General features: G+C 41.5%; 2 protein-coding genes across 15 annotated transcripts in view; both read right to left on the bottom strand.

Moving 5' to 3' along the window:
- LOC310768349 (aldehyde oxidase-like) overlaps positions 1-19,056 on the bottom strand; it is a 54,686-nt gene extending 35,630 nt beyond the window's left edge. The window contains exons 1-15 of the mRNA XM_083626337.1: positions 18,560-19,056; positions 16,669-16,726; positions 13,945-14,041; positions 13,396-13,504; positions 11,927-12,053; positions 11,588-11,649; positions 10,595-10,681; positions 9,681-9,761; positions 8,261-8,405; positions 7,309-7,401; positions 6,384-6,535; positions 6,130-6,223; positions 3,346-3,455; positions 2,579-2,763; positions 739-901 (exon numbers count right to left, since the gene is read on the bottom strand). Of these exons, the coding sequence (XP_083482463.1) occupies positions 739-901; positions 2,579-2,763; positions 3,346-3,455; positions 6,130-6,223; positions 6,384-6,535; positions 7,309-7,401; positions 8,261-8,405; positions 9,681-9,761; positions 10,595-10,681; positions 11,588-11,649; positions 11,927-12,053; positions 13,396-13,504; positions 13,945-14,041; positions 16,669-16,726; positions 18,560-18,637 (1,641 nt within the window). The 5' untranslated portion in view covers positions 18,638-19,056. The remainder of the gene's footprint in view (positions 1-738; positions 902-2,578; positions 2,764-3,345; positions 3,456-6,129; positions 6,224-6,383; positions 6,536-7,308; positions 7,402-8,260; positions 8,406-9,680; positions 9,762-10,594; positions 10,682-11,587; positions 11,650-11,926; positions 12,054-13,395; positions 13,505-13,944; positions 14,042-16,668; positions 16,727-18,559) is intronic.
- Positions 19,057-21,326: 2,270 nt separating this feature from the next.
- SGO2 (shugoshin 2) overlaps positions 21,327-27,786 on the bottom strand; it is a 20,106-nt gene continuing 13,646 nt past the window's right edge. For 8 of the 14 annotated variants that reach the window (XM_083628259.1, XM_083628266.1, XM_083628261.1 and 5 more), the window contains 3 exons: positions 25,453-27,141; positions 23,008-23,158; positions 21,327-21,720 (listed from right to left, as the gene is read on the bottom strand). In XM_083628259.1, the coding sequence (XP_083484385.1) occupies positions 21,615-21,720; positions 23,008-23,158; positions 25,453-27,141 (1,946 nt within the window). In that variant the 3' untranslated portion in view covers positions 21,327-21,614. Of the gene's footprint in view, positions 21,721-23,007; positions 23,159-25,204; positions 25,320-25,452; positions 27,142-27,786 lie in introns of those variants that run through there. The other 6 variants (XM_083628264.1, XM_083628263.1, XM_083628258.1 and 3 more) reach the window with 4 other exon arrangements.

Here is a 27,786-nt window from a genome sequence, read left to right as displayed (position 1 = left end):
TGCTCCAGCGGTGTGGCAACAACAGGAGGCCCCATTAGCTAAAGTGGTGCTTCAGGTTAAGAACAGTTTCAGGTTAAGAACGGACCTCCAGAATGAATTAAGTACTTAATCCGAGATACCACTGTAAATGTAATTCAATTAAATAAGTTTTTGAATGTTTAAAAATGAACTATACCACGGTCCTTGCAAAAAGGGACAGAATCCAAAAATAAGGATATGTGCAAGCATGTGTGGAAGAATAGTGGGTCTCCTCTTTTTATATGCACCTCATGGGTCATTGTGAGAAGAGGATGTCAGACTTAGAGGGGCCTTTGGTCTGATCTAGTAGCAGAGCCATAGAGACGTAACCTGGGGCAAAACATAGTCTCAAGACTTCCCCTTCCTCCATCAGAAGAAAATGCAGCATGGAATATAAACAAACTAAATGCATTATATAGTTTAGTGAATTCCTGGCTCAACATCTATTACATTCACCTTCCAACATCTAGAAATTATAATTATAAATTAAAATACTCCCAAGACAACAACTCGGCAGACTGGGATGCAGCTTCTAAAATAACCTGGTAGGCTGCTCACCCTGGGACTGCTCCCTTCAAATTCCACCCAGAAATGGAACTGAATTATGTAGGCATGCAGGCATGCTAATGTCATTTACCCAACACTTTGGCTTTAAATGATTTATGAATCAGGCTGGTCACATATAACTGCAAAACGGGAATCAATACAAATCAAAATTACCATTATCTTCAGTGACTGCAACACCTCCAAGTAGAATTTGAAGATGAAACTAACAATGAGAGTTCTTCTGTACTCCACTTTACCACCTGGAGCTGAACTTGGGAGAATAATTTCTTTGAGGACCACTCTGCAAGCTTCATCCAGCATCTGCCCATCCCAAGGTCTGGAAAAATAAATAATTATATATACTCAGTAAGCGGGCAAACTGAACAGTAGTTGTAAATCTACTATTAGAACAACAGTAGTTGTATCCTTACTATTCATTTCCTATAGGATCACAGCTCTAAATGCACAGGACTGTATTCAGCATAGCACATTGGTACAATCTCCACCTCTCCCTAAATCTGTCTGGGGGGAGGGTTTCATTCAACCCCACAGAACAGATTTGGAGACAGAGCAAAGCATACATGGGAGGAAAATTCGCCTTACACTAGCACAAAAATAGTGCCCAGAGTTTTGATCATGAAGTTTTTACTCCAACGGGCTATCTCAGTAAAATTAGATTCTTAATGGGGGAAAGACTTAAAACATGCATTCTGCAGCACACTGTTATTGTACAGCAAGGAAACAAAGCAGATTCACTATTCCAATGGGGATTGATATTTTGGGGTGCCTTAGTTATGAGTATCTTCCTTTGCTAGGAAGTAAGTGGATCTGATTTCTGTATTTTGGTTAAAGAATATGTGCACAATATACAGCTTACAAAAAGGACCCCCATCCCAAGGTGTTCCTGTTTAAAACTGTACAAACTCCAGTTTAATTTTTTTAAGACCTATGTAGCTAGACCTCCTAACTACTGTGGTAAATTTGGAGGTCAGAACAATCATAGAGGGCTAGAACCAAGGAGTCAGGCTGCATATGTTTTTCAACTCTTTTAATGACTGTTTCTTCGGTTCCATTTCAAAATAAGACTAGACTAGAATAAGTATAGCCTGTCCACCAAATCTAGTTAACGCAAACAGTGACAACTTCATTAACCAAGGATGGTATTCAACTGTTTTATTCAGTGCAGACGCACTGAAATTAATGAACTTGACTAAGTTAGGTCCATTAATTTCTGTGACTCTACCCTAAGAGCACAGGAAGTAATGGCATATGCTAACTTATATGCACAGATGTAAATTTAGAAATACAGTGGTACCTCGGGTTACATTCGCTTCAGGTTACATACGCTTCAGGTTACAGACTCCGCTAACCCAGAAAAAGTGCTTCAGGTTAAGAACTTTGCTTCAGGATGAGAACAGAAATCGTGCTCTGGCGGCGCGGCAGCAGCAGGAGGCCCCATTAGCTAAAGTGGTGCTTCAGGTTAAGAACAGTTTCAGGTTAAGAACAGACCTCCGGAACGAATTAAGTACTTAACCTGAGGTACCACTGTAGCTGCTAAGATACTCAAGGCAACTGACAATCATTAAACATTGCATGCATGCATGCATATTTTTTAAAAAATACATCATAAATTTAAAATGCTTAAAATATGCAGAAAATACAAAATGATTTCACAAGAGGGCAGAACTTGTTTAACTCTTGGTACTGAACTGCTTGCCCACTTGTGAGTTTGTGTGATCAAAGACGAACAGAATGGAAAAGTAAAGATAGTTCCATTGTGTTGATGAATCCAAAAGGAATTCTGAAGAACAATAAGGTCTGAAATATTCTTACAACCTATTTTATATAATTTGTCCATTTAATTGCTGCATGTCGAGCATTTATTCGGCAACAATATGATTTTAGTATTTGAGAACTCACAGCTTATCTAGACGCCTCTTACTTAGGAAACTGCTACCATTGGGGTGAGCTTTCAGTCTAAAAGGTGTCAATGCTACAGGAAATCATATAGTACCTTCCAATGAGCGCCTGACATGTTTGCTTGGCGGCAACTGTAGTGAAGCCAACACCTCCGTAACAGATGCGGAAGTCCCTGATGATGTTGCAGTCTTCTTCAAAGACAACCCTCATCCCTGCTGTAACAATAGGTAAAGCATTTTCCCGCCTCGGAGCTTGTCGAAATGCTGCGACAAACTCACCCTGAAAAGGGATAGGAATCAGAATAAAAAAGAGAGATTAGTTGGGCTACAACGTTTTGAAATGCCACCTTTTATTACAGGACATTCCACAGCAGCACTCACAACTTGACCATTGAAAACTGGGAGAAAGGTTTTTCCTAATTCTCCCCTGGATCGTATTCAAATCTAAGTTTAAAAGGCTGTATTCCAGTTGCAGACCGCCTTTGTGCCTTAGATTAAATTTGGAGGCTACTGCTATATATTCTCCCCTACATGCAGTTTGATTCCTATTTTTCACAGCAAGCTGAATAGAGTATGGGGAGAGCAGGGTCCGCACTACAGATGGTTCAAAGCCCTGGAGCTCTTGAAGCAAGAGGCATAGCCTCTGGGCAAGGATTGGCAGTCCCATTAAGAAAGCACTTTGCCCCATGCAGTCCCCATTGAGAACTGTTCACATATTTATGAATGTATTATGTTCCAGTCCCAAACCAATCTGAATGTTGCAAAAACATTGACATTTGCCAAAATATGAACGTTGTGGATCGTCATCTAACATTTTTTTTTAATAATTACCAATCTTAAAGGAAAAGGAAAGACTACTGACCTTCCTGGAATGTGGGATTTTAACAGACACTAGGATCTCCTCTGATTCCAGGGTATTGTTTCCAAGTCCATCAGCAAAAAGGTCACTGAAAGGAATCTGTCGCAGCCTCCCTAACAGAGAACATTAACATCCATACAAATTGAAAATAAATACTAAGCACTGTAAAGAGATCACAGAGCGATCATTTTGGCTTGGCTGACATGGAAAATTCTGGACTAGTTATGCATGTAGGTTGCAGAAACTCACAAGCAATTCCATTGGCTTGCTTGCTTAGGTGGCAGGAGTGATCACTTTCTCTTCACCCCCTATAATTATTAAAGTGTGCCAGAGCTAAGTCGGAATGCTTTTGGGAGTCTCACACCCTTGCATTTTAATATATCTACCTAAACTTGTAAGAATTAAGATTACCGGAAGAAATATCAACAACCTCAGATATGCAGATGACACAACCTTGATGGCAGAAAGTGAGGAGGAAGTAAAGAACCTTTTATTGAGGGTGAAAGAGGAGAGCGCAAAATATGGTCTGAAACTCAACATCAAAAAAACGAAGATCATGGCCACTGGGCCAATTACCTCCTGGAAAATAGAAGGGAAAGAAATGGAGGCAGTGAGAGATTTTACTTTCTTGGGCTCCATGATCACTGCAGATTGTGACAGCAGCCACGAAATTAAAAGACGCCTGCTTCTTGGGAGAAAAGCAATGACAAACCTAGACAGCATCTTAAAAAGTAGAGACATCACCTTGCCAACAAAGGTCCGTATAGTAAAAGCTATGGTTTTCCCAGTAGTGATGTGTGGAAGTGAGAGCTGGACCATAAAGAAGGCTGATCGCTGAAGAATTGATGCTTTTGAATTATGGTGTTGGAGGAGACTCTTAAGAGTCCCATGGACTGCAAGAAGATCAAACCTATCCATTCTGAAGGAAATCAGCCCTGAGTGCTCACTGGAAGGACAGATCCTGAAGGTGAGGCTCCAATATTTTGGCCACCTCATGAGAAGAGAAGACTCCCTGGAAAAGACCCTGATGTTGGGAAAGATGGAGGGCACAAGGAGAAGGGGACGGCAGAGGACGAGATGGTTGGACAGTGTTCTCGAAGCTACAAACATGAGTTTGACCAAACTGCGGGAAGCAGTGGAAGACAGGAGTGCCTGGTGAGCTCTGGTCCATGGGGTCACAAAGAGTCGGACACGACTAAACGACTAAACAACAACAACAAACTTGTAAGGGTGCAAGGATGTTACACAGTAAGGGCCATAGCTCAGTAGTAGAGCATCTGCTTTGCTTGCAGAAGGTCCCAGATTCTGTCCCTGGCATCTCCTGGTACAGCTGCAAATGACCCCTGTCCAAACCCTGAAGAGTCACTGCCAGTCAGTGTTAGCAACACTGATCTAGCTAGACCAATGTCCTAATTCCGTATAAGGCAACTTCCAATGTTCCACAAACTGCTTTGCAAAGAACATATGCAAACAACCAGAAACGCGTGTGTATACTTACCACACAAGTCTTCTCATCATAACAGAAGTGTGCCTTACCCAGATTTTGCACAGTCAACCAACTAAGCCTGGTTTGTGAGATTGCATACTGCGCCTTTCTTAATGTAACATACAAAGCATTGCTGTGCCAAACTACACATTGCATTAAATAGGCCTTCAAAGTTGTGTGCACCACAATTGCAGGAGACCCTGATTCAGATTAGGACTACAGATGGAGGGGTCCCACCCCTGTCCCCTGCCATGATGTAGTCCTGATGAAAATCACCTCTCTTGTCCACAAAAGCTGCTGCTTACCCCAAAAAGAAAGCTGATGTGGGCATCAAAAACATGTCCTTAGTAGGATAAGCAGGCAGCAGGAAACTCAGCTAGTGAATGAATAAATTTATCAAAGGCCTTAGAGTGAAATACAGTGGAACCTTTGGGTTACGTACTGTCCTCCTTACGAATGCTTTGGGTAACGAGCTCTGCTAACCCGGAAGTAGATGATCCTAGTAGCAAACTTTGCCCTGGTATGCGAGCGGAAGTCACGTGCCAGCGGCGCAGCGGCAGGAGGCCCCATTAGTGAAAGCGCGCCTCGGATTAAGAACGGACCTCTGGAATGAATTAAGTTCGTAACCAGAGGTACCACTGTAATAGGATCTTCATTCCAGTCCTCACTGAGATATTTGCTTATTTGTAAAAAGAATACACTGGCACCTTTGAGTTCCTTATTGCGAAAGGGATTAGAGTGAAAAGTACAAAAATATGATGAAGGCTGCAACTCCATACAAATTCACCTGGGGAAAGTCCCATTGAATTCAATGGGCCTTACTTCTGAGTACAGTGGTACCTCAGGTTAAGTACTTAATTCGTTCTGGAGGTCCGTTCTTAACCTGAAACTGTTCTTAACCTGAAGACCACTTTAGCTAATGGGGGCCTCCTGCTGCCGCCGCAGCACAATTTCTGTTCTCATCCTGAAGCAAAGTTCTTAACCTGAAGCACTATTTCTGGATTAGCGGAGTCTGTAACCTGAAGCGTATGTAACCTGAAGCGTATGTAACCCGAGGTACCACTGTAGACATGTATAGGATTGTGCTACACAGCTTACACTCCCTTTGCCAATTAAAGAAAGAAAGAAATATCCTCACAAGCAACTATCATAGCCACAGCCTTATCCCTAGCTCCCTCAAGGGCACAGGTCTGCAGCTGGCGTCCCAGGGACCTACAATGTGTTCCAAATACATAAAATAGATTTGGAAGGCTTGGATAATACCGAGTGTGATGGAAAACTGAGAATGTGTTTGGTCCTACCTTGCGATGCCACATTGAGGACACAGTTGCTAACTGCTAGAATAGGATTGATGTCAGATGTTGAACTTCTGCTTATGATATTTCCTCCAAAGGACTAAAAACAAAAAAAGGGGAGGAAAAATGCAGTTTCAACACAAAAAACCTGAAACACTTACAATGTCAATGTTAACAAATTAAACTGGAAAATATTTGTTTCTCAGTTAACAGTAATCCAAGGTAAAATTTGTAAAAATGTTTCAATTAAGGAAACATACAGCCACGTTTCGGATCTGCTGTCCACCCAGAGTTTTTAATTGTTGCAAAAGAGCAGAGAATATCTTGGTTTTCTCTGCTGAAAGTTTTGAAACTGCATCTGTCAGGATGTTTTTCACTGCAGTCAGGCTACACGCAGCTCCTATTATTAGTCCTGAAAAGAGTAAAACACAGGAGTAAAAACCATGCTGGAACTGCTTTTTCAGAGCTCATCAAGGGAAAAAATAATCGTTTAATGGAGCACAGTGTGCACTGTGATGGCCTGGAAATCTGATTCAGAGACTGAACCGGAGGAATCCCAGCCTGCACAGGAGTCCCCGCCTCCAGGACCGGCTGAGCTGGGGCAGGGCCTTGAATCTGAAGCGCCTGCACCTGTGCCGGATCCTCAGGAGCAGACACCAGATGAATCCACTCTGGCTCCAGAGGTGATGGAGGACCCATTGCCTGCAGGTGCTCCTCTCCCAGCTCTGTCAGGAGAAGGTGAGGTTGCCTCTGGGTCCAGTAACCCTCCAGCCTCTCCTGAGCTGCAGAGGCTCAGGGCAGAGAGGTGGAGGGAACTAGGTTCTCTCAGGAGGAGTGCTCGCCTTAAGGCCAGGAGAGGCGAGTCACCTGTGGGCCAGGACCGCCCTAGGCCCCAGAGGAGATAAAGTCAGCCCAGTCCCAGGTTGCGGGAGCAACGACGTTGGAAACCTGTTTCTGCCAGCACCCAGACCTGTTTTTCCGGAGTTCCCGACCACACCCGGCTTCTTGCTTTGGACCCCGCTTCACCCTTGATGGACAGTCTCCAGACCCTCGGCCCAGGACCGGACTCTGACCACGCCTCACAGTAACCCCCCGCCCCCAGACCAGCACATGCACTTTCAAACTGATTCCCCTGCTCTTAAAACTGCTAGTGGGGCCCAAAGATAGAAAACAAAGTTTACTGACCATCTTCTGTGCGTTCCACAACATACAGATCCATTATTCTAGTGGGCGAGATGATAAGTGGATGAAATACACCTTTAAATTTCATATCAGGTCCTAAAGGGCAGAAGATAACAGGGAAAATGAGGAGGAAGGGGAATGTTGCTTCATTGCAATTTAAACCTTTGAAAATATTTGTTTATAAAAATTGTGAGCCACTTCTCCTACTCACAGATGGGATATGAAGTACTCTAAAGCTAGTAACAATCTAGAGAATGTTTTAAAAGTACAGTGGTACCTCGGGTTAAGAACTTAATTCGTTCTGGAGGTCTGTTCTTAACCCGAAACTTTTCTTAACCTGAATCACCACTTTAGCTAATGGGGCCTCCTGCTGCCGCTGCTACACGATTTCTGTTCTCATCCTGAAGCAAAGTTCTTAACCCGAGGTAAGATTTCTGGGTTAGCGGAGTCTGTAACCTGAAACGTATGTAACCCGAGGTACCACTGTAGATAAAATCCAATAACATAAAAATGCTGCATTTTAAAATATGCCACCATAAGATTAAAATGTACCACAGTAATCAGAGAGTAAACTTACTGCTGGTAAAAGGTGTTGTGTATGTATAGGTGTGGGTGTATTCTGGGCCCAACAGAATTTCCTTGGCAGGAGTATTTTAAATGAAAAGCTGTCCCCACGGAAAAAAAATCCCACCATGTGAGTTTGCAGATTTGATCACTGCAAACGAAGGGCCACAAAGCAAGGCTCCTTTGCGGATCTCAAGGTGCGCAGCGATACATATACTGGTATTACAGTAACAGGATATGACGAAATTCTACAGAAAGAATAAATCACAGCAGCTCCATGAAACCATGGCCTACAGACAGATCACCTACAAATCATCTAACTTTAACCAGGAGCTGACTCTCAATAGCTCATTGTGGGGGAGCTGCTCCTATATGTATGGAATCTACATACCTACAGCAGTATTGCCTACTACAATAGGTGCCTGGGGGTGCTTGGCTTTCAGTTCCAGAAGTTCATTTAGATTTACAGGAGAAATCCATGCAGTCCTTTCTCCATGGTAAACAAGAGTTTGTGGTGTCTGATCTTCAGCCATTTTCTGTAGGGAAAACAGTATCAGATTCAGAGGTTTGATATGCTTTGGAGTGCATTTGAACTGTACTGACCTTGCCCCTCTCCTTCCCAGGACACTACAGCAATATGGATGGTGGGAGGTCAGTTAAGTACTGCTGCCCTACCACACTGCTAGCCTTAGGACAACTTTTAGGTAAGGGGAAGAAGAGAAGAAGTGTTTGGATTGGATATCCCGCTTTATCACCACCCGAAGGAGTCTCAAAGCAGCTAACATTCTCCTTTCCCTTCTTCCCCCACAACAAACACTCTGTGAGGTGAGTGGGGCTGAGAGACTTCAGAGAGGTGTGACTAGCCCAAGGTCACCCAGCAGCTGCATGTGGAGGAGCGGGGACGCGAACCCGGTTCACCAGATTACGAGTCTACTGCTCTTAACCACTACACTACACTGGAGTTGTAGATAAGCTATTGGATGGCAAACCCCAATGTTGGCAAAGCGTTTGGCCAGCTGCTCCAACTCAGGTGAAACGGATAGTTCACCAGTTGCTAAGTTCAGCCTCTCTTCAGAAGCTTTATATTAGTAAGGCATTCTACAATCAGGGCACACAGTAAAGCTATCAGAGCTGGTTGTGTATAGAACCAAATGTCCCCAAAGGCCTGTAAACACCATCTTGGTAGTCAATATAACTAATTGATGGGAGCTGTAAAATGGAATCATACATGATTTTCTGTTTGTTTTGAAGCTCTGAAACCTTAGTTTTGGTTCAGTTAGTTGGGAGAGGGGAGACTCCTCACTCTGCCTGCCTGCCTGCCTGTCAGCCACCCCTATATCTGAGAGATGGACGGAAGTGGGGAACAGGTCTCTAAGCCAGGGATGGTTAATTGGGCTATTGCTGCCAGCTTACATAGCTTGCTTTTTGTATAAGTAACTCATATACAAATGGCCCCTCATGGACAAAGCCATGGTGTTTGCCCCTACAACATCTGCCCTGAGGTGCGGTGGCAAGGAACCTTGCATTGCACTGCTGCAAGTCTCTTGTTTTATCTCTGTTATAAAGCACTAGAGCTGATCGCCCTGGCCTTCTGTGCATCTTTCTTTGGAATCCCTGCAACAGGGTCCTGCGGGGCATCAGGCAAACTTTCGCCCTGGTCTGTATTTGGACCGTGGGACAGAACAAGGTTGCTTCTTCACAAATTCAGTGTTCACGACTCACCCAGTAGCCCAAATATCACATTAAAATGATAGTGGAAATTGGCTCTAAGCTGTAAGACAACATGCTGTATGTATGCTAATTTTTCTTACTATGAGTTCTGGCGGAAATATTAGTTCTTGGGTGGGATCCAATGGCTGGAATTCTTCTGCAGAAAATAGTGCTGTACAAATCTTAAAAAGAGAAAGACAGTACACACATGTGTGAATTTCCATCAACAAGAGTGTGTATTTTCAAAACTGAATATTAAGTTGGGTATAGATTTCAGACTTCGCCCCGAAGAACTGGCATTTATCACTGTGACTGTGTTATGCTATCATCTCATATTGTTATTGGCCCTTATTACCATAAGGCTATCATCTCATATTAGGGTGGCTATGATTCATTCAATTATACAGTGGCAGGAAAAAGTGCTATGGGTCTTTGCCTATTCCATCTACTTACTTTCTCTGGCTCTTGGGTTTAACCTGAATCATTCTCTTCCACGTGAACAGTGGGCTTTGTTTAGCCCAGTCCACCTGAGAAGCTCGTGAAGAGGCTAACAATTGCTGCAGCTTAGCCACATGGCTCTAATAAGCCTTTTTTGTGTTCCTATACCAATAATTAAGGAACTTTCACCACTGTAACTAGGCCAAGTTTCACTGCCTGTGTTTTCTGACAGATGTACGAAAAAGCACATGAACCTGATCTTTGGAGAGTTTGTAAGTAAACCATTTAACTTGCCAAATTTGTAGTCTTTTTCTATGATGGGGAAGAGGGCAACTATGGAAGGAACTCACAAGGGCATATTTTAAAGGTCTAACAACATGTATTTCCCCGCTTTGCTGCATATTTTGTGATTTTCAATCTCTGCTGGGGTTCTGTCTCCAAATACTACCTGCCCCAAACGTGAATCTTGGCATCCAGGAATTCTCTTTTTATACCGATTTTGTTCTTGCCAGCAACAATTGTTACAATCAAACAAACAAAAATAGGAAAGGGGGAGTGTGTTAATCAAATAACTTACCTTTTTTTCATTAGTTGGTGAAGGTAAATAATCTTTTTGATTCAAGCAACAATCCCCATAAACTTTATTTTGGCAACAAGAGGATTCCTAAATACAAAATTCAGTAAAGAGAAATATGGATATTAACAAAAAGTGGAATGGCTTCCATTGATCCAAAAAGGCCTTAGACTGAACTTTTATTTTAGCCCCTACAAATTGTATTCATGTATCTATGTATATATTAATAGTTCTGCAATTGAAACAATTTTGGTATTGGGCATGGAATTCAGCACCACAACCACCTCCATTCTCTTTTCTTTTTATCAAGAAAAAAGAAAAGGCACAATACATTTTCAGTTAAACAGTCAATGGGAGCAATTTAAGCATGTACAATGAAACCACTGAGAGAGAGGGTCAGAACCATGCCCGAGGTCAGTTTGAATCCCAGGTTGAATTCAAAAGCAAGACTTTCTTGAAGTGTAATGCTGGGAGCCCCTCCATTGTAGCCTCAAGGTTGCATATATGTGTAAATATGCCTTATGTCATATGTCATAAAGACCCCACAGTCTACACTGTGCCTAATTTCCAAAAGGAAACATGGATCCAGGGTAAGTGCCTGGAACCCCTGGAATCTTGCACCACTAGGAAATTGGGGTGGCATGCAACAATGCATTCGTTTTATAATCAGCAATCCATCTCATAGTCGCGCATTGCGGTTTTTTTCTGTAGATCATAGGAAGCTGTGTATGGTCATTGTTCCATCTGGAACACTACTCTACACTAATTGGCAGCATCTCTCCAGGATTTTGAACAAGAGTCCTTCCTTGCACAACCTAGCAATGCTGAGGATTGAACCCGATACCTTCTGCATAAAATGCAAATGCTCTACCACCAAGCTATGCCCTTTATCCCAAAACCTGTGAATGCAGAATTATGTCACAGAGGGCAATACCAAATGGAAATAAGAGAACCAGATGAACAGACACTCTCTTTCTCTCACACACACACCCTTACCTTACAGAAAGTTTTACAACAGTCAATAATAGGTCTGTAACCTGTGCAGCGACATAAATTACCTAATTAAACAATAAAACAGATAAGGTTATTTCTTCAAGATAAGAAGACCCAAACAAATGTAGTTTTTTTAAAAAAATCACTATTTTTATGTACTTAACAGATTTTTATGCTACCCTTAAAAAAACACATCTACAGGGCAACTTACACATGAAACAGCAGCAATGAAATATTGAGAATTATTTTTTTTTTAAGTCCAGTATAAATACAAGTTAAGAAGCAGCAGATAAAAGCAGCATAAAACAATTTAGAGTTTAAAATTATCTTTGAACTATTTACCAGCGAGAGCTTCCATCATTTCATCCGACGTGGGTTCCATCTGGTTGCGCAGTAAAGAGTAAATCGACATCACCATTCCAGGGGTGCAGAAGCCACACTGAGAGCCATGACTTTTAGCAATCCGTTCCTGGGACAATGGAAAACCTGCTGCAGGATTACCACATTCTCTTATTCAGATATTTTAAATGAAAGCCTGCTCATGATTCATGCAGGAGCTGAACCTGAAATGCTATAAAGGTCACCATAGTTTGGCTTATTGCTTATGGAACTGCACGTGTTGCTGCAACAGCACATGAGTCGATTGCTGTTGTAAAACACGAGTAGGCAATGTGGTACCTTCCAGACCTTGTTGGACTACAGCTCCCATCATTCCTGACTACTGGCCAAGCTGGCCTGGGCTAATGGGAGTTAAGAGTTTCAATGATATCTGGAAGCCAGGATGTTGGCTTTGTTTATTCTAAAACAGGGAGCCAACCTGCAAAACAAGTGGACTCAAGTGGCAGATGCAGTAGAAAAAAGCAGAAAGCTTGGGAGTGCTGCATATATATTGCACATGAGAGTAGTCTTGTCTGATACTTAGGGCTTGACTTAGTTTGCCACATCAGACCCAAGAATCCCCTCAAGGCAGCCTACATCAGAAAAGCAATTTGAAACAGGCAACAAGAGTTTAAATCCCACATTAAAAAATAACAACCCTGTAATAAAATCACAACGCAAGAGCTAAAATGCAAAGATCGTAGTCGTCCACCATTGGTCTTATGAAAGTCCCTGGGCATGGTTTGAGGGGGAAGATTGCAGCCACCTTGCTGAGTTTAAGTAGGTCAGGTCAGAGCCTGTAGAGCAGGCTGCCTGGAGAAACTTTATGTACGCTGCCTTGAGCTTCATGATGGAAAAAAGGTGAGATATAAAGTGACTGATTAAACAAAATTAAAGTAAAATAAAACAAAAACTTTTTTACCCATCTCTCGAAGGACAAAAAGTTCAGCCACAAGTTATTTTAAATTAGCAAAATGACCATGATGTATGTATGTGTGTGCACATGTGTGTACACATGCATGCACTCCCAGGGGAGGCTTGTATATTGTGAGGATCTCTCATTGGTATGTTTGCCTTCACTGCAACATTGTAATAAAACACAATGTTTTCTTTTTCTTCGTGAATGAATGGCTGGAGCTTCTGTATGTTCCGCACAAGAGTAACCTGCAAAGCTGGATGTTTTTCTGCATTGGTGCCATGGCCTGGTGTATTAAAATGTACTTAGCTATGATACAACTGGAGTGGCTGTAGCCATGTTCACATGTGCATGTGCTCTAATAGTCTGGATGCAGGCTTCGACTGAACCATACGCAGCCCTCTGCAACCGTGTTCATGAATTGGACAGCTCCCAATAAATATTTACAGCACTGCTGGTTGCTGAAATGTACAAGGAGAAAATAAAAAATCTCCCACAAGTTACAGCATGCATTTACCTGAACTGGGTGAATCCTGGTTTCTGTATTTCCAATTCCTTCTACAGTGATGACCGCACTGCCATGCAATGAACATATGGGAATCAAGCATGCATTGGCTGAATAATGACTTGGATTGTAAAGGAGAATATGTTTAGCATTCATTATAAGTATATTATTTGCCTCTATTATTTGTTTGCATTATAATTACAAATATATTTAAAATTAAACACTGCCTAAAATTGTCACCGCCTGTATTTATGCACTGAGCTACTGTAGCTCAATTGTTTCTGGGTTTGTTTGTTTTGTATTATACTTTTGTCACTTTCCCATAAACAGCCTCCAGCATAATACGGAAAAGTAGTATGTATCACCTATCACTTTCCATTGACAATACTGGCCTGGGCTGATGGGAGTTGGGAGCCCAATGACACCTGGAGGGCTACAGGTTTCAAGTCCCTGACATGGAGATCATGGCACAGCTATAAACATACTTAACGAACAATATTCCTCATCCGAGTTAGACAGTTGCAATGTGCAGTTTACCAGTCTCTTGGCTCAAAAGGATACACAATCTTCTTAGCGACAGGCTCATATCTTGAGATCATCACAGTGCATGCACCACATCCGCCTCCACCACAGCCATACTTGGTACCTGTAAGACGGACTGAAAAAGCTGCAGTTAAGGAGGAAATGTTTCGTGCTGGAGCACAGCTACACATATTTTCTGTCTGCTTTAACCTGGAACACCACTGCTCCTGGGACAAACTTGTCTTACCCCATCCACATATAACAAGGCAAGGACAGGGACCCATTGATCCTCATCAGCCCTTAACACTGGCCATGCTGGCTGGTGCTGATGTGCCTTGTAGTCCACCAACATCCTGAGGGCCACAGTTTCCCCATCCTTGTCCTATGGCAATACACATTGAAAGGTACAAGCATATTATCTGGGAGCCCTTATGGCTATGAAGGGAGGTTGCTTGAAAAAAATGGGGGCAGTAGCCAGTTAACTATCCAAAGTTGGGATGTGGGACTCAGTAGGATTGTAGTCAGCAGGGAGGGATTTTAGTGTTCTCTATTTTCCCACTACTAGAGCAGAATAAATAACACAATAAAAGTAATTATAAATTTCATTTGTGCGACTGCATAATTTAGCTTTCTTTGGAACAGAAATTCTGCCTTGAAGCAGAATTTTAAAAATCCAGATTACATAAATCCCCACCCATAGATTATTTCAAGATTAGAAGCCTGGGGGCACACTCTCAGATTGCAATACTGACCTTTACTAGGCCTAAACAGGGCACCGTATCTGTTTTAGGTTGGTTGATTGCACTTTTATTTCACCATTCCTCCCAGAAGCTTAGGGTGTCATATGACCCAGTCCTAATGCTATTCTCGTAACAAACTTGCCACATAGTCTAGGTTGAGAGATGATGACCAGTCCAAAGAAACCCACTGAGATTCATGGGTTACTTTTGTGACAAGCAGAAGTTTGTGTTTTCCAAACTAAGGATGTAATATCATGCACTTACTTGGAAGTAAGTGTCACTGAACTAAGAAAAACTTACTGCAGAGTAAGCACGCATTTCATTGGACTGCAAGGTTTTCAAACTGTGTTAGAGAAGGGGACCATCACTCCTGAAAACAAGTGTTTCCAAAGTGATGATTCAATGGATTCCTCCCTCAAGTTTATTCTGGGAAAGTCAGTGCTAAAGAGTTAAATGAGGTACAATTAAAATAATAGAAGTGCAAAAGTTGATTTGTTGCAGGAAAGATTATCGGTAGGCTACAAACTAATGAGCGCTACAGAACAAAAAGAAGCAATTCCATTTTCATAACAGAGGCTTATATGTTGTTTGAAATCATTAATCCAAGCATAAAATCCAAGCATATCATCAGACTTAAGAAAATGACCAGCAGTCCAAAATGGGTGCAACCTCTCCAGCACTAAAAACAAAAGGAAAGTTTATGTTAAATAACACTGGCCTTCCTAGTATAAACCGTGCATAATTTGAAGACATCTAAATTAATTTGAAGTGATTGAGCAATGTTATAACATGGAAATTTTCACATTTATATAACTGACAAAAATTCTGAAGGCACTATAAATTACTACTTCTTTTCAAGACGCGCATTGCTCAGTGCTTCATGTTCTTGACTTTTGATATAGAAAGGACTTTATGTAATACACAAAGCATCCTCCCTCCATTTCCTTTCTATGTTTATCGTGTGGTTCACAGGCTGGTCACAGACTAGCCACAAAACTTTACAGTCAGTCAGTACAAAACCGCATAAATTTAATGCCACATCAACTGAATTAAGCCAAAGAACTGGGATACAAAATTATCTAAATGCATGTACAGTAATCTTCCATTATTCTTTCAAGCTGCCAAATGCTAGACCCTCGGAAAACTAAATTAATCCTCATTTTCTCTCCCTCCCCTTCTAATATGGAACTACAAAATATACAGGCAGATGAAGTTGACAGTGTCCAAATGAAGCTAGTTCCAGTAGCCCTGTGCAGCCAATGCAATAGTCCTAGGTGAATATGTTTTGCTCACTTGTCTCATGCCTTCAAGGCATGACCTTTGTGTTTACAGCTGTGTGCACAAGGTGCTCAGAGTTCCAGATCATGTCTCCATGTTCTGACTGTAGGCACAGAGGATGGCGTGTTACTTGGCACGTGATGTGGGGAAGCAAAATTACTTGGTATAGTGCCGTTCCCTTCACAAGCACTGGAACATGTGACTAGAACTCCTGCGTTGGCTAGACTCTCTAACCACTAGAATGTCTTTTAAATGTGAACATTCAACAACACAAATATTTGGAAAGCAAATATGCAGACTCCTTTCCCTGAGCCTGCATTTTGGTTTTAAAAAAGGAAGCACTGGGAGGCTTAATGACATATTTGTTTGGTGGGTGTGAAGAAGTGCGAGGAGAAGAAGAAGGAGGAGGAGGAGGAGGAGGAGTTTGGATTTGATATCCCGCTTTATCACTACCCTAAGGAGTCTCAAAGCGGCTAACATTCTCCTTTCCCTTCCTCCCCCACAACAAACACTCTGTGAGGTGAGTGGGGCTGAGAGACTTCAGAGAAGTGTGACTGGCCCAAGGTCACCCAGCAGCTGCATGTGGAGGAGCGGAGACGCGAACCCGGTTCCCCAGATTACGAGACTACCACTCTTAACCACTACACCACACTGGCGAGAGAGTGAGAAAGAACAGGAGATGAGTGAAAAACGTGGTAGAAACAGTTGACTTGATTCTGGGCTGCCACAAGTGGAAGAAGGATACGTATCTTCCGTAGATAAGGCAGCAATGTCTGCTCAGGGTCGGCATTCTTCTCCACTATCTGCAGAGGGGGGTGAAAACCAGATAGTCATACCCACAGCACACATTTAAAGCACTCCTGTACCACATTTAATAGCCGTGGCTACCCCAAAAGAATCCTGGGAACTGTAGTTTAGTTAAGGCTTCTGGGAAATGTAGGTATAGGTAAGCTCAGGTCTGGACCAAGGCTGGAGAACCTATGGCGCTCCTGATGTTGCTGAACTACAACTCCCATAAGTCCCAAGAAGCACCATCAATGGGTCAAGGATTATGTGAATCATAGTTCAGTGTCAAAGGTTCCCTGACACAGGGGATAGGTTTTTTGTTTTTGTTTTGTTTTCCATAAAAAGGTAAAGGGACCCCTGACCATTAGGTTCAGTCGTGGCCAACTCTGGGGTTGCGGCGCTCATCTCGCTTTATTGGCCGAGGGAGCCGGCGTACAGCTTCCGGGTCATGTGGCCAGCATGACTAAGCCACTTCTGGCGAACCAGAGCAGCACACGGAAACGCCGTTTACCTTCCCGCCGGAGCGGTACCTATTTATCTACTTGCACTTTTACATGCTTTCGAACTGCTAGGTGGGCAGGAGCTGGGACAGAGCAACGGGAGCTCACCCCGTCATGGGGATTCGAACCGCCGACCTTCTGATCGGCAAGTCCTAGGCTCTATGCTTTAACCCACAGCACCACCCACATCCCTTTTTTCCCATAGTGGGTAGCTAAACTGCTCTTTTATTTTTTGTAAAGGAAATCAGATGAGTAGTGATGGCTTGAGAGAACAGCATTGGCAGTGAGGAAATGCTTTTAAAAATCAAGATCGAAAGGCAGTGCTTTTAAAATTAAAACCAGCAAACTAGTCCACACTGTGGTAGTATGTTGCGGAAGTGTATAGAAGGGCCTTTTAAAAAATGAAATTAAAATGACAAAGTTGATAAAATGGAAGGAAGATATAGAGGTGAAACTAATATCAACGAGCACTATCCAAGAATGCTCTTGAAACTTAAGACCTGCTGGATCACGCCAATGGCCCATCTAGGTCACAGGGGCTGACCAGATGCCCGTGGGAAGCCTATAATCTGAACAAGAGAACAACAGCACTCTCCCATCCCAAGAGTCCAAAAATCTGGGATTTAGTCCAAAAATCTGGGATTCCGAGGCAGCGGAGGTGTAACATTTATTTATTTATTGCATGCCTATCAGCCAGTATGTTAAAAGTCTCCGTATGTTAAAAAAAATCTAAATGTCCTTGTTTGTTTCCAGTCAGTAAATATGCACACCCTTGGCACTGTGAGTTTATTGTGTTGGAGAACAGGGGAGGGGGGTGAATTTCCTGCAATATTCCAACACTCGAAAGGATATTTGTACGGTATAGCTATACCCTACACATTATAGTCTGGCATATTTTAAATAGGATTGACTGCCGAGAGTTTTGACTTGCTTTTCTTAATATCAACGAGACTCTTAAGGCTGCAATTGTCTGGACACTTGCTTAGCGGTTAACTCCTACCGTAGCCAGAGGAATTCACTTCTGAGCAAAGGTGTCTAGTTCCAACCTGCAAAGCACGTGAAATGCAAACCTTCCGGGCTTTTTTTACCGTAATTTGCCGCTGTGTTTTTCCCTAGGGCCGCAGGCAGGGAAGCAATTCTGCCGTTTGGGTTAATACACAGAATGCAAACGTCTTGTTAGAAGAGGGGTAAAGGGGGTCTATCTACTATACTGGGACCCTCTAATCGGAAGCAGGGGGCAGTACAGTACAGGCAGTTTCCTTTTGCTACACTTCAAGCTGCACTGTGAGAGCAGGAAATACCCCCCCAAGCAGCTATTCCTGCGTCCTCGGGAAGCTCGGTTCCACTTACCCTTTTGCCGTTCACGTAGAAAATCAGATCGTCTGAAGCCCTTTCTGCGCGTTCTGTTGCTGTTGCTGGGACAGACATCGCAGCACAGAGGGATAGCAACTGGGCGAGGAAACAGGAGCAGCAGGTCGTGAAGGAGAGTAAGGACTGATCGTGAATTCAACAACATGAAACATGAGTGCGAGGCGTGGCTTTGAGGCTTCAGCCCTAACCTCCTCCTTCCGCCTTAGAGGGGGGCGTGTAGGACATTTTTCTCTTGCAGAGGAAAAGTTTTTTGGTCGCCGCTCAGCCATAGCACCCCCGATCTTCCAGTTAACCCGGTGCAGAACACCGTTCCGGCTCAATTTCCTGTAATTTAATTCCTAACAACCCTTCTCTTTAACTCTGGGTGTGGGACGACATCGTCTTTGCCTTTTCCCAGTAACGAGGGGAATACACTGGATAAACGCATGCTTCGTGGCACTTCCTTGCTAATTAGTTGCATGCCCCAATCCTTCTCCAAATTGCAGCCTGATAAATTTAGCCATCCAAGAAGCCTTAAGCAATTCTATCTGGGATATGATATTCTTAATATCTGTCTTCAAGATAGTGGGTGATATTCAACTTTTGTCATCCTACAGTAGACCCAATGAAACCCACAGACTTAAATTATGTTAACTGAAGGCCAGCCCACACTAAGTTTTTTAAAACCAGTATGATCACGAGCAACGCATGTGATGATACTCACTCCCAGGTGTGATATGGCTGACCCCTTAATTCTACGATTTCTCGGACTAGTTTATGCTGATTTATTGGTTACTGTGTTTTGCTATCACCCCTTCATCACATGTGCGCTGCTCCTCTTAACATGCCTTCTCTGTGTTTCTCAGCCACTTTCACACACATCTCTTCCCTACTCCACCCAGGACTGTATATTTCTCTGGACAAATTAAGATGCTGCATGGATGGGTATCGCCAGCTATGTCATTTCCAGTGTATCCAGCTGCCCCGTCATCAAAGTTTCTTGTTTTTTTAAAATAAGATTCTTAACAGGACAGGAGATCTAGGGTCTGGCAGAAAAGGCTCAGGGCTCAGGCCCCCAGGCTACCTAGAAACAACATTCCTGCCATACAGCCATTCATTTCCATGTGTATATTCATGTTGGGCACTGGCTCAATCACTGCAGGCCACAGCTTTTCCCATGGTAAAAAGCTCACTGGGAGTGTTCCTGGGTTGGGGAAAATTAAACACAAAGCTTTCTCAGAAAACAAATGTATTATGAACACCTATTGCATAGTGCCTGAAACATCAGTATGATGAGCACTACATTTTCCTTCTGATCCCCATGCTATTTTGAGACACTTAAGGCACACTTTTTGGCCTTCTTATTCCTCTGTTTTTTGTTTTTGTTTTTGGTGGCACTGTGGTCTAAACCACTGAGCCTCTTGGGCTTGCTGATTAGAACGTCAGCGGTTCGAATCCCTGCGACGGGGTGAGCTCCCGTTGCTCGGTCCCAGCTCCTGCCAACCTAGCAGTTCAAAAGCACGCCAAAAAGTGCAAGTAGATAAATAGATACCGCTCCGGCGGGAAGGTAAATGGCGTTTCCGTGCACTGCTCTGGTTTCGGTATTCCGTTGCGCCAGAAGTGGCTTAGTCATGCTGGCCACATGACCCGGAAAAACTGTCTGCGGACAAACGCCGGCTACCTCAGCCTGTAAAACGAGATGAACACTGCAATCCCAGAGTTGTCTGCGACTGGACTTAACTGTCAGTGGTCCTTTACCTTTACCTAGTGGCACCTGCTATTATGTAGGGCACAGGAATACAGGATTATTTAAACTTGATGATGATGATTGTATTATTTATACCGTTGTTGTTGTTGTTGTTATGGTACATGGGGATAGCCCTTAATATTAAGATAATGTTTCAAATGAATTGGAAGCACAGTGAATCACAGGAATGATTAGAAAACAAGGTTAATTAAATGTAAAGACAAAATTAGACAATATGAAATTGACCACCCTGGCTCCTCCATTATTGTCACATTTTATTTATAAACTTGGCTAAGCATTTCTCCAGGTAGAAGGTTCTCTCTGAGTATTTTCTTATTGTCATGGAGGGTGGACATATTTTGTGAGAAGCCAAAAGTGTTCTTGTTAGTTGTGCCATATCCAAATATTGTTAATGTGCTGAATGGATATTAAATGTACATTGCTGTCAATGTAGGTGTCACATTTCTTGATAAAGGAAAATTTAAACCTCGCATAAGCAGCTCAGTCTTACATATGCACAGGAATAGGCTTGGGTTCCCGGTCTATACAAAGAATCCTCTGCCTGCTTGATTTGGCATCAGGAGCTGATTCTACTTCTTGCAGTAGTGCTTTTGTGCAAAGGAAAATTCATGAGGAACACTCACCTCATGGTGCAATCACAAGGCTTTTGTAGAAAAAAGAGGGAGCAGACAGATGGTAAGAAGGGGAGGACATAATTCATTTAGGAAGAGATCCCAAACTCCTATCAAAATCATATCAATGCAGGGAACTGTAGCAGAGGGTTTTCTTCTTGTTAGAAGCAAGCAAGGGGAAGGCATCTATTCTAGACCAACCTTCCTTATCTTGGATAAGAACCCTGTCCTCACTCGTCATTTGGTCACCCCATGTTTTTATATAGGCCTCTACATACAAGACACAACAGCTGTAACTCAGAATTGGTTCAGGCTGTGAGAATAGCTATTTTTCCAAGTAAAATGGAAAACTTCTGTTATCCTCTGAAATAATTATATTCACTTTACATTGTGTGCAAAACTTGGAAACTTTAATTCAACAGTTTTAAGGTAGAAATATGCTAGGCAAAGATGCTACGAAACGCTTAAACTTACTGACATAAACTATCAACACTAAAGTTTTGTCTGTGTAGATATACTTTTGCTCACCTCATTCATTCTGATTAAAAAGAGTGTGGAAGAAAGCAATCTAGTTCAAATCAAAATTGAGTCAGTGGAATTTAGTAAGGAAGAAATAATAAAATTTGTTTAAAAAGTAGATACAACATACTGGTAGGCACTTTTCTGTATAGCCTCTTTAGAGTAATCTTGATTTACTTTTAAAGCTTTGTTTATTTCTGACTTTGAAGACTGGAGCATTAAGAAACTCTGTATCTGTGAATTTATCTCCTCTCCTCAATTTGCTGAAAGACAAAAATAATTAAATCACTAGTGGCACTGAGAATAGAACTGGTGAGCTTTTCTGGCAAATATCATTCATAAATTTTACTTAGTATAAGAATTTGTACAGAATAGCCATTCCTCTAATTAAGACACTTTGGCTGCAATCCTAACTCTACTTACCTGGGGGTAAAAAACCCATCCCCACCCGCTTTAAAGCCCTAAAAATACACAAGTAAACTCCTTGTATTTTGTAATAAGCTGCAGTTGATTAAGAGATGGTAGTTTTGAACTTTTTCTCTAATGGGGTACTTGAAATAGTGTGATATACTAGATTAGTTTCGATTCACACAAGAAGCCCCTCAAAAATCTGTGTACATTTAGAAAAGTCATAGCAGCTGTGTGATTCCAGAAAGGTGTACTAATTGTGCTCGTGCTCCACTTGCAAAACACCAGCACCCATGTTTCTTTTTATGAGGCAGTGAAATGACTAATACAGATCCATCTCCTTCATGTCTACTCAAAAATATGGGTTTCATGGGACTTAGGTGGAATCACACACATTAAAAATGCTGTGAAAATGCTTTTTTATAAAACATTTTGAAAAATACCTTGAATTTGGCATAGCTCACTGTTGCCATCTAGTGTCCCATTTGTATATTCCACTTTACAACACATTTAAAATGTTATTTATTTGCAGCTATATAGCTGAGTCCCAAGTCCTAGGAAGTGTGAGGATAAGATTGCACTACAGTGGTACCTCGGGTTAAGTACTTAATTTGTTCCGGAGGTCCGTTCTTAACCTGGAACTGTTCTTAACCTGAAGCACCACTTTAGCTAATGGGGCCTCCTGCTGCTGCCGCGCCGCCGGAGCACGGTTTCTGTTCTCATCCTGAAGCAAAGTTCTTAACCTGAAGCACTATTTCTGGGTTAGCGGAGTCTGTAACCTGAAGCGTTTGTAACCTGAAGCGTATGTAACCTGAGGTACCACTGTATTAGACTAGTTTGAGTATGGGTTGCAGCTTTGTATCTGTGTGTATGTGTTATTCCTTAAAATCAAACCTAAATTTTAGGTATTATTAGTCTTAACTGTCATGATTATGGAAATTGTTTCAATAAACTCTCACAAAGTAATTATTCTACTCTCCTAAAATGTTTCTGGGTCACTTTTGGGATTCTTTTTTGTACAACTGTATGTTCCCATAAAATATATGCTTGATAAATGCCAATTACAGCATAAGGTGTCAAGCATACTTTGAAAAATATTTAAATATAACAAAACAAAAATAAACCATCTGTCAAAAACTAACCTGTTGATTTTGGGTTCTTTGTAGCAAACTGTAGCTCGCCTGCGTCTAACAGGTGATGTGGAATTTTCTTCTAGGTCTTTATTGGGTTTTGGAAGGGAAGGTGCTTTGATATTTGTCAGTTCTTGAAGAGGCTTACGCCCTGAAATTACAGCTATTATTGAATCACTAAATGCAAAAATATCTGGAACGTTAATAAACTTGAAAAAATAATAAATATATATTTTTGGAGACACAGTAGTGTGGTTGATTGCATGCCAAACTTAAATTGGGGAGACGAGTTCAGATTTTGTTCAACCATGATACTTGATGGATTTGGGAGTCATCCTCTCTAGAACTAATTTATCTCACAGAATTGTTGTGAGGATAAAATATTGGTGGGCAACATAGCTCCCTCTGGAAGACCAATAGGCTGAAACTGTAATTAATTAATCAAACACAATTTAAGCCATGGTATTTGAAATGAACATTGTGATTTGTAAAAAGTAGATGCTGTAATATTTAGCAAGTGAAACATAGCTGAAGTGAGAACTCTTAATGTTATTTCCTCACCTACTGCATCAGGCAATACAACTGGTAGCATAGAAGTACAATGTCTGATTACACGGAGGGCAAACTTTATATAGAGTGTGAAGGGGTGTTGCACATTTGTGAACACGGAGGGACACATACTTCTGAGCTGCAATCAATCACATAACTGTTGTGCATGTTCACCATATTTAGCCACTGTGTCTCCCTTTAATTATTATTATTAACGTTTATCAGTCAACTGGATAGCTCAGTTGGTTACAGCATGGTGCTGATAACAGCAAGGTTGCAGGTTCGATCTCTGTATGGGATAGCTGCATATTCCTGCATTACAGGGGGTTTGACAAGATGATCCTCAGGGTCTCTTCCAACTCTACAATTCTATAATTAATTTTTTGCCACAGCAACTTAAAGCGACTTACAATATTTTAAGCAAGCCCTGTATACATACATTAAAACCAACACTTTCTTTAAAAAACCCAAAAAACAAACCCTGTACAGTGGTACCTCGGGTTAAGTACTTAATTCGTTCCGGAGGTCCGTTCTTAACCTGAAACTGTTCTGAACCTGAAGTACCACTTTAGCTTATGGGGTCTCCTGCTGCCGCCGTGCTGCTGGAGCACGATTTCTGTTCTTATCCTGAAGCACTTTTTCTGGGTTAGCAGAGTTTGTAACCTGAAGCGTATGTAACCTGAAGCGCATGTAACCCGAGGTACCACTGTACACTAAAACATCCCATCCATGAAAAAAAAAAGCCATAGATGATTAAAAGCCAAAGAGCGGATTAAAAACAAAATATTTTGCCCGGTCTAAATATATGTAAAAATTGTGCCAGGCTAGCTTCCCTAGGGAGAGCGTTCTACAAGTGGGGAGCCAGCACTGAAAAGGCCTGTTCTTGTGTTGCTACCCTCCAGACCTCTCATGGAGGTGGGCATACAAAGAAGGGCTTCAGATGACAATTGCAAGGTCTGGGTCAGTTCTTAAGGGGAGGGGTGGTCCTTGAGGTATTAGGGTCCTGATATGCGTAAGACTTTATAGGTCAAAACCAGCACTTTAAATTGGGCCTGGAAACTAACCAGTATCAGACCAGGATTGGTGTTACGTGCTGAGACCGTCTTGCTCCGGTGAGCAACCTGGCCACTGAATCAGCTGCAGTTTCAAAATCATCTTCAAAGGCAGCCCCATGTATAACGTATTACAGTAATCTAACCTAGAGGTTACTAGAGCATAGACAACAGAATTTAGGCTATCCTTCTCCATATAGGGGTGTAACTGGGCCACATATCAAGGCTGATGGAAGGCACTCAATGCTACTGAGGCCACTTGAGCTTCAAAGAACAGCAATGGATCCAGAAGTACCCGCAACCTACATATCTTCTCCTTCAGAGGAAGTGTAACCCCATAAAGAGCAGTCAGCTTTCTGCTATCAGGTCTAGGGAACCACCCATTAACAAGTTTAGTGTATGGCATAAATGTGCATGGACTATTATAGCTCACTTTATCAGATATATGAAGTGGGCTAGAAGGCCATGAATATGAGGCAACAATCATTAGATTTTTAAATATAGCTCAAAAGTTTCTGCATACCCCTGTAGGATACCTCTGATGGACATATAAGCATCACTTCATATCAGAAAAGCAGTTAGTGCTACATGCGCTTCCAGATACTAACCAGAGCATAGTACGTGATCCCTAATCACCCAGAGCACACTGCCTGATCCAAAATGGCTATGGTCCAGGCCTATTCAATTGCATATATTCTAGTTTTTTTGTACAGGGATGTATATCTGAAGAATTTAAATCAAGTATTATTAAAATCACAATACCCACCCAATTAAATTGGGGAACGGGGGCAGAAATTGACAGTCAGACTAATACCTAGAGTGCCTTTCCTAATATCCAAAGTAAAGCTACACATACCAAAGTCTGATACTGGTCTTTTGCTGCAAGACTCTTCACAAATTATGTTCACATTCTCTGTGGAAGCATAGTAATTTTCTTCTTGGTAAATTCTTGAGAATTGCAATGTTTCAGGGTTTTTCAGAACTGGAATGTTTTTTGGAATTTTATGGAACTCAGTAGCTATTTCAGTATTGTTAGAAATTACTTTCTCTATGCTTTTACCTTGATCACATGAAGAAACACTATAGGTCATCTTGCTTGGGTTTGGTGTAGAATCTACCCTTTCTTCGGATGTTTCAACACAACCTTCAGCCGCTTTCTTTAGGTAACATGAAATGGTAACATGCTGAACATTGGAATTTCTTTGAATGTTTTCATTTCCTTCATGGATATTCTCAGTATACACATTTTCATCATGTAATTTTTGTTTCACAGAAGTTTTTTTCTGAGAGCTTGGGTATATAATGTATGTCTTTCTACCAGCTTTTGCAAAAATTCTTCTTTTATCACCATGTGAAAACTCTTCATTAATTTGATCTGTTTTAGGAATACCTAAAGCATGAGCAGATCTCTCTGTTGTTGTTCTGAAACTGGAAGACACTTCTCTCTTATTAAAGCTACTTTTTATATAAGTCTTTTCATCTTGTATAGTCTGGCTATTAGAATTGCATACCTTTGATCTAGGCCCTTTCAAATACTGCCCATTTTCCATTTCACTGTAATGTGATTTTTTTATTTTGGAAACAACAGGATAGGTCTCATTTATGTCTAAATCCTGTATTGAAACCACACAGCTTTGTACTGGTGGCAAGCTTTCAATAGAATAACCTTCTAATGGTACTTTACCACTAGGTATGTTAAAATTATGTTCCGGGACCTGGTTGTCTGAATTCTGAGCTGTTTCGAAAATTGTATCTTTCATTTTTTCTGTTTCTAAAACATGAGTTGTTTGCCGTAAGTCTACAAGTCTTAGGGGATGCACCTGTCTGTCATTCTTGTTACTGTTCTTGAAATCTTCTCCAAGTTTATTGTTCTTCAGTTTCATTTGCTGATCATTTCTCATTTGAAACAATCCTTTTTCTGGTGGTAGAACATTTTTAGATTCAACAATATCAATATCTTTAACTTTTCCATTACTAGGAACTTTCTCGTTACATTTTTTAGGTTTAATGTTATATTTATCCTCAATCTGTTTTTCTGTGCTTTTAGTTTTCACTTTTCTCAAATTTGCTGAAATTTTATAAGTTTTTACTATTTTAGCGTTCTCAACCTTGGCTTTTGATTTAATTAAGAGTATCTCACCTAGTTCACTAGCAGTCAATTCCATGTCAGCATCATATACAGTTTCTTCTGGCTTTTTACCATTTATAAAACATAGTTTATCGATGTGATCAGACTCCTTTCTAGGTTGAGATGATTTAGTGCATGAAACATCTTTTGGGGCTATCTGACCAATAGTGTGGACTTTGTCAGTGTCACAATGCAATATGCTATTTTGCTCTGTTTTACTCTCAAAATTGTTTATAGTAGACTGAATATTTGATGTGCAGGACAGTCCTCGTTTCTTCCGTTCAGTCACATATCTATGGATTAGAAGAGGACTATTGTGTGCGTTTGATTGTCTTTCATATTTTTCTACAGAAGATGCATTATCCAGATCCAGCTTAAAGGTCCTACTAGACATCTGATCCATACATGATGGATTTTCTGCAAACAAAGCAAAACCAGGTTCATTTACATTGCATAAACAGGAAAAGTTTGTTTTTCCATTTGGAACATGCTTTATTATAATCTTCAAAAACAATTTCAGCTTGCCAGATGGGACATTCGCCCCTTGCCTACACCTGTGGTGTTCTGATGGATCTCCAGACACCCAAGAGCCATTTGGGGAGAAGCATGTAGGGGGCACGCAAGAAGGGAAAGCAGGGCTTCAGCTGATAGGGTTCGTCAGGTGAATCCCACCGATTATTATTATTAACTATTTATATATCAACAACATGCATCTGATTAACTGAAACGGTTAAAAGTTTTTAGAAATATCAGATGGGAGACCTGAACAAACCTAGTGATACTGGAGCTATTTTATTCAAATTGGTCTGTAACCTACTATAGTGTTTTAAATAGCTTGCATAAAAGTATCTTATGTGCCTAATTGTTTAAAATATAATGAAAAAACATTAGGAGTAACATTATGCATTTCTGTGTTGATGTGTCCCAACATAAATGTTCATTTATTTTTTAAGACTCGAACGAGACATGAATCATATATCTAGCTCTATTGTCCCTGATTTTATAAACATAGATTGCCAGCATGAAACACCCCCTCCCCGCAATCTGAATCAAGACCCTGGC

Source organism: Podarcis filfolensis (assembly GCF_964270895.1).
Source record: "Podarcis filfolensis genome assembly, chromosome: 1".
NCBI classification, from domain to species: domain Eukaryota; kingdom Metazoa; phylum Chordata; class Lepidosauria; order Squamata; family Lacertidae; genus Podarcis; species Podarcis filfolensis.
Note: the sequence above shows the minus strand (reverse complement) of the source record. Positions and strands in the feature narration are given on the sequence as shown.